The 6,553-nt window shown below is 41.0% G+C and overlaps 1 protein-coding gene across 6 annotated transcripts in view; it reads right to left on the bottom strand.

Moving 5' to 3' along the window:
* Positions 1-3,569: 3,569 nt before the first annotated feature.
* Positions 3,570-6,553, bottom strand: part of rpz6 (rapunzel 6) — a 4,779-nt gene continuing 1,795 nt past the window's right edge. The window contains exons 2-4 of one of the 6 annotated variants that reach the window (XM_017038111.1): positions 6,226-6,343; positions 4,658-5,154; positions 3,570-4,582 (exon numbers count right to left, since the gene is read on the bottom strand). In XM_017038111.1, coding sequence (XP_016893600.1) covers positions 3,892-4,582; positions 4,658-5,154; positions 6,226-6,240 — 1,203 coding nt within the window. In that variant the 5' untranslated portion in view covers positions 6,241-6,343 and the 3' untranslated portion in view covers positions 3,570-3,891. Of the gene's footprint in view, positions 4,583-4,657; positions 5,155-6,225; positions 6,543-6,553 lie in introns of those variants that run through there. The other 5 variants (XM_017038114.1, XM_017038110.1, XM_008324009.2 and 2 more) reach the window with 5 other exon arrangements.

Here is a 6,553-nt window from a genome sequence, read left to right as displayed (position 1 = left end):
TCTATCTATCTATCTATCTATCTATCTATCTATCTATCTATCTATCTATCTATCTATCTATCTATCTATCTATCTATCTATCTATCTATCTATCTAAAAGAAAGAAGTGTCCCTGTCCCTAGAAGTACAACACACAAACAAGAAAAATCGAAAATACTTCCAAAAAAAAAACCAACACCAACCAATAACATTCATTTAAGCTACATTAGCTATTTATAATCTATGAGATCAGATCATCTAATGTAAAACATTGAGGTTTTAACAATGATAATAAGAGAACACATGATTTACGGTATTTCATTAACAATACTAACACTAAATAATAATCCTTAAACTACACAATGACCAGTGGTTTGCAGTTTCCCCCTCACAGCAAGACAGTTACCCGTGCTGTATCCTTTAGCCTGACGGCTTTTTTAACAAGATTTATTTTCTTATCTTGACATTACTCTCCGAGAACACTAGACTCCATCCGGAGTTGACATTTACGTCACACGTGTATTATCCTCTGCATCTTCTGTTAAAGGGCACCGTCCATCAGGCTTGGCTTGGTTCAGTGAATCCCACCTGTTGTCAGGTGACAGGGGCTTCGTGTCATGTATGTACGACGCTAATAAAGCCGTTAAATGAATTCTCATATCGTCTGGTTTCTCCTGCGGCGGCAGATGTGTTTCTCCTCATGTTGATCCAGCAGGATTGCACTGCTGCGAAATGAATAATAGAATGGATCAGGACAGGCTTGATTTAAAACAGAGCAGACGGAAACCACTCGGACATGAACAGGATTTATGCCCATGTCTCTGTCAACCGTGTTTACCTCCTCTTCCTCCTCCTCCTTCTTTTCCTACTCATCCTTTTCATTTTTCATGCTAAACCACCTGGCTGCTAAAGTTACTTGCATTATCTAAATATATAATTTCACATGTTTGTTATTTTCACACTGACAACCACAAGAGGGCACTCTAGGCATGTGTACCAGTATCTGCTACTCCTGTACCACCGCCAATTTACATCTTTTATTTTCACCTTGACAGCCACTAGAGGGCACTCTAGGCTTGTGTACCAGTATCTGCTACTTCTGCTACACCACTGAAATTTACATGTTCGTTATTTTCACACTGACAGCCACTAGAGGGCACTGGTGCAACTTATACTCTGGAGCGCTTTATATATGTTTTTTTTTCTTATACACCTGAGTGGATTTATAGTCTGGAAAATACGGTACTCGACTTCAGAGACTGTGTTCACGCAGCTCATTTTTGGTTTGGTTTGGAGTAGTCTTACTTTACGTAGTCTTACTTTTCCACAAAGCCAGGGCTGGCTCAACATCTAGAAGGACTGTCCTGATAACGTCATTTCACATATGAGCATAAAAATACAACTGTCATCAGAACAACAATGAAACAGTTTTATTGGAAGTCAAAGAAAAACGGCCACCATCATCTAGAAACACCATAACAACCCATAAGTCATTGGACGGCCAGACCAGGGTTTTCACAACACACATCGGAAGCAAAGCATCCTATGAATTTACTGTTTTTCAATGCAGTTGTCACAACCAGCTCCACCCGTTTGGTCAGTTCTGCCTTTTGTTTAAGGGGTCCGTGTTGTTATGTTTAGCGCCTCCTCCGTTGCTCACCTTTTACGAGGACTTGCTCCTCTAATGTGGATCGGACCAATTTTCACTCTTCTACTTAACCAGCTCCACCCGTTTGGTCAGTTCTGCCTTTTGTTTAAGGGGTCCGTGTTGTTATGTTTAGCGCCTCCTCCGTTGCTCACCTTTTACGAGGACTTGCTCCTCTAATGTGGATCGGCCCAATTTTCACTCTTCTACTTCTCTTTGGTCAAACCTCTCCTGCCTGTTGGGTTTTGATTCTGCTCGCTAAGGTTGATATTTTTGTATTGTGCTGTTCATCTGTGGATAGATTTCTATTTCTGGTATTTCTTCTACCTTTGCCTGAACTGTACGCAGTTTAACCATCACAATTTACCCTTTCATGCATGACGGTCACTACAGTGGACAGCTATTAAAATTATATCATTTTCTATGATAAGAATAGGTTTTGATGGCAGTGCAGTGCATATAAGCCTCTACAGTGGACGCCTGAGAATCACCCAACACTGCCATACAGTGGTCAGCCTTTGCAACTGCAGAATAATTGTGTCAACATTCAAGAAGAAAATTTGGTGTATAAAAACGGAACCAAATCAGTTCTTATTTTTTATGTCTAAAAACACTCAGTAACATGTTTTTAACTCAGTATATCATGGGTCATGCATCAAAGGGTTAACTGACAAAATTGAAAAAGAAATCTTAGTGTCAGGTCAAGATAATCTTACATAGGTGATCCAGCCAGTACCCAGATCGCTTCTTTTCCATAATTTATGAGGGTCAAATTCTGGGCCCTCCTTCTATCTAGGGCTCGGGACAGCAGACTCAACAACCCCCTGTCGGCGGCCCTGCTCAGTGTAAATAGCTTTTCTGCGGCTACCCAGACTTCCACCACTTTCTCCCATCTGGTCCTACAGGCCATCTGCTCCAGCACCACAGCTTTTCAATAGAAAACCAAGAAGACAATGCAATTGGGATGTACGAGTTTTTCCCAAGAGGAACATCATGAGCGTGAGGGGAGCTATGTATCTACTGCGTTTTTCTTAGTAGTCATCCTACAAACCTATGTTGAAAAACCTTCGCCGTCCTTGTTGTTGTGTTTTCCTCTATCCCTTCATACACAGTTGATTCAATGGACATTGGTGGTTAAGGAAGTGGACTTGGTTCCAGAAGGTTTCAGGTTTGAATCCGCCAGTTGCCGCTGAGGTGCTCTGAGCTTTTTTTTTTTTTAGCCGAAACCTGTACCTTGTAGCAGTGGTTCCCAAACTGTTGTTCCTGAGCCAATTAAAAAATACCAGCCTCCTTAGCAATATTCTCAGATATTCATTTTATTTTTTTTAGCAATATTCTCAGATATTCATTTTACATTTTGAATTTTTTATTCATTTCTTGTTCAACATTATCAGCATTGGAGAATATGCTGCGTTACGTTGCATCCACATCTCCCGTGCAATGGCACTCTGCCCCACTAGGGGGCTCGCCCCACACTTTGGGAACCTGTGGCCTAAAGTGACACTACTGATTGCGAACCACGGTCCATTTGTCTTTGTTACCCCAGTCGAATGTGTCCCTACTGTCTCCTTCCTCCAACTCTTAAAGGGTAAACCCACACTTTTTTTTTTTTTTACGGTTGCAAATAAAAACGATAAGCGTTTCTAGTGAAATTATTTTATAGAGCTAAAAAGCAAGATATAAAATGCGAGAATAAAATGATCAAAACCTAAAAATAAAGCGCCACATCATTGAGATTCTTTCAGTGTTTTTATTCATTCATTCATTCATTCGTTTAAATATTTATTTATTTATGTTTAATGTTATTTTATTTGACGTGAGTGATAACATTTTTATACATTTTACACTTTTTTATACTTCTACGATATACTCGAGAGGTGGAAAGTAATGAATTACATTCACTTGCATCACTGTAATTGAGTAGTTTTTGTGTACTTTTTTTAAAATCAAAAACTTACTTTGTACTTTGGTATATTTGGTAAATCACATCCCTTACAAGGTAAACAAAGGTAAATCAAAAACACAACCTGACATGTTTTGTTATCGTTAACTCTCCGGAGTACAAGTCGCTAACACGGCCAAAGGAGGGAAAAAAAGGTGCGACTTATAGTCCGGAAAATACTGTAAGTTAAGTACATTTTAAACCTGCTTAATACTTGAGTTGATATTTTTCGACCGATAATTGTACTGCACTTAAGTACAAATTCATTAGAGTAGAATATTTTTAGTACTCTTTCCACCTCTGCTATGCTATGAGCGGGTCACGTTTACTCCGAGTGAACACACACCGCTACATTTTTGTGTCTCTCCCAGTAGTGACAATCCTCCGGGAAGCTCCACGCAGCTGCAGCCTCCTTGTGGCGACTGACGGCATGAACAACAAACCCGCAGAACTGCTTCTCCAACACCTCCACCACCACCTGACAGTTCCCCTTCTTCCCTTGAGCTTCCATCACCTGTTGGATGCAGTCACGAGAAACTGGCCGTGGTTCGGTGCTGAACGACACCACCAGGTTTAAACTGTTGACATCCAGCACCTCAAACCAGTTCTGACCTGCAACGTGGTGAAAGTGTTCGCCTGCTCTCCAGTTGCGGTAGGTACCATCTGAGTGTTTCATCAGCCGTACGGACCAGCTGACCCAATCGTACTTTTTCACCAAGAAGTTCAAAAGCCGCTGGGTCGTGTCCTGCAGGTCTTCTTCTCCTTTTTTTTGCAGGAGTTGTTCAGAATCTAATTTTGCTTGCTCCGGAAAGGCAGCAACGCACGACTCGATGGTCATCTTCATGCTGGACTCCACTTCCTCCATTTTACCGCTCCATTCTTGAATTTTCTCGTCTTCTTCCTCTTGGCCTTGGGTCAAAGTGCAATGTCCAAGCAAAACAATCAGGCCCAGGCAGAACAGCTCTTTCATGCGGACGCAAAAATCTTCCAAGAGACGACGGTTCCTCGCCACGTATCTACAAAAACCAAATATTGATTAGTGTGCGTTCGGGCTGCACGGCTTCATTAGGAATAGCGATGCAACTGCTTACCTCTCGACCAATACTAAGACAGGTTCTCCGAAGCTGTTGTTGCCCATTAAAGCGTCATACAACACAAACAGATTTTTCTCTCCTCCAGTTTTGGCAAAGTGCTCCAGAAACAGTCTGATCTTCACCTCCCTGAACTGCGGCTTAGCTTCTATTATGTCAATGTATTTTCTGAACTGGTTCCTAATGTTCTCCTCCACCGAGAAGTACTGAGAGTCCAGTCTGCCCCTCTTGATCTCGCAGTCTATATCCTCGAGCTCCGTGGAAAGCACGTCCAGTTTGTTCTTCACCGTCAGAAATTGTTCCTTGACATAAAAGACCTCTTTGCTCTGAACATTGTCCAAGACCAGGCGGAGGACCGGAGCAGCGACCTCACATAAGGGGAACAGCTCTCCCACTGCACTGGCCAAGACCTCAGCACCTCTCCCGAACATGTCCATCACGGCCTCAATTGCCTCCTTCTTCTCTGCCATAATCCTTTCCAGTGGGTTGGACATGTTCTGGGACAAAAGAAAAATATATAAATGGGAAAAAAACGCAAACATTAAAATTGGCGACATATTCACATGGAAATAATCGGGTTTACGCAACGCAGATGATGATGTGTATTTATGCTAAAAGTAATCTAATTACTTGCCCTACATACGTTACTGACCTCACCTACATACCGTATTTTCTGGACTATATGTCACTCCGGAGTATAAGTCGCACCGGTTTTTAGTGGTACAGCAGTAGCAGATACTGGGACACGAGCCTAGAGTGCCCTCCAGTGGCTGTCCGTGTGAAAATAACAAACACGTATGATATTAAATAATATTATATTTAATAATATTGAAATTATATATTTCAATATTGAAGTCGCACCACTCGAGTATAAGTTGCAAACCCAGCCAAAGGATGAACAAAAAGTGCGACTTGTAGTCCGGAAAATAAAGTAATAGTTTGATATATTTTATATTTAGCTTAATTTAGGTCAGAAAAAAAAAAAAAATATTTATTTCAATACTGTGTATGTCCTGTACATGTTTTGACAAGAGAGGATTTGACTTACTAGCTTCATTGCCCCTGTGTTAAAAAAAAATGCATCAATGTTCAATCACAGACCAACAACAAATCACTCGGAGTCGTACCAAAAGGAAATCGACATTAAAAACCAAAACATTCTCCTTAATAAGACTTGTAAGTAAATACTCATAATAAATAATATTTTAATACTAATCTTATGAAACGTGGATGAGAAAATGGCACAGACCCCCCCTCCCCCCTCCCGTGGCTGTCCGTCACAGTGTGCGTCATTTCATGGTGAGGACATCGAGGCCAAAGCTTATTTAAAAAAAAAATCCCTTTTCACTCTGTTGCCCACCCTGACACGTAAATTATATCACCCTCTCTGTTGTGCATGGATGCTGCGTCAAACCTCAACACAATGTTTTTGATTAAAAAAAAAATCAGTGGGCCATAAAAACTACATCTAAAAAAAAAATGAAACTAAACGAATCATGTTTATATAACATATGTCAAAGACTATGTCAATACGCAACAAGAGAAACATGCATAAATAAAGGACACACCGGGCACACCTTCATCTCTACTGATCTCTACTGATGAAAGGACATTCGCTCATTCGTTCACTTCATTGCGTTTGTACCTCTGATGTTCACCAGGATCCGGTTCTTATTCTCCCAGACGCTGCAAGACAAAAGGCGCATATAAGTTTTTTTTTTGTTTTTTTTTCCTATGGAGTTCGGTAGGGAAAACAAAAAACAAAAAAAAACCTATACGACTAGCTGTTTCTGTGGAGCTGAGGGTCCAAAACCAAGGTCCAGAGGAAAGACACGGGGAGGGCGAGAGAAACAGGGAACGAGAGAGAGAGAGAGAGAGAGAGAGAGAGAGAAAGGG

This window comes from Cynoglossus semilaevis, chromosome 13 (assembly GCF_000523025.1).
Source record: "Cynoglossus semilaevis isolate Cse_v1.0 chromosome 13, Cse_v1.0, whole genome shotgun sequence".
Lineage (NCBI taxonomy): Eukaryota > Metazoa > Chordata > Actinopteri > Pleuronectiformes > Cynoglossidae > Cynoglossus > Cynoglossus semilaevis.
Note: the sequence above shows the minus strand (reverse complement) of the source record. Positions and strands in the feature narration are given on the sequence as shown.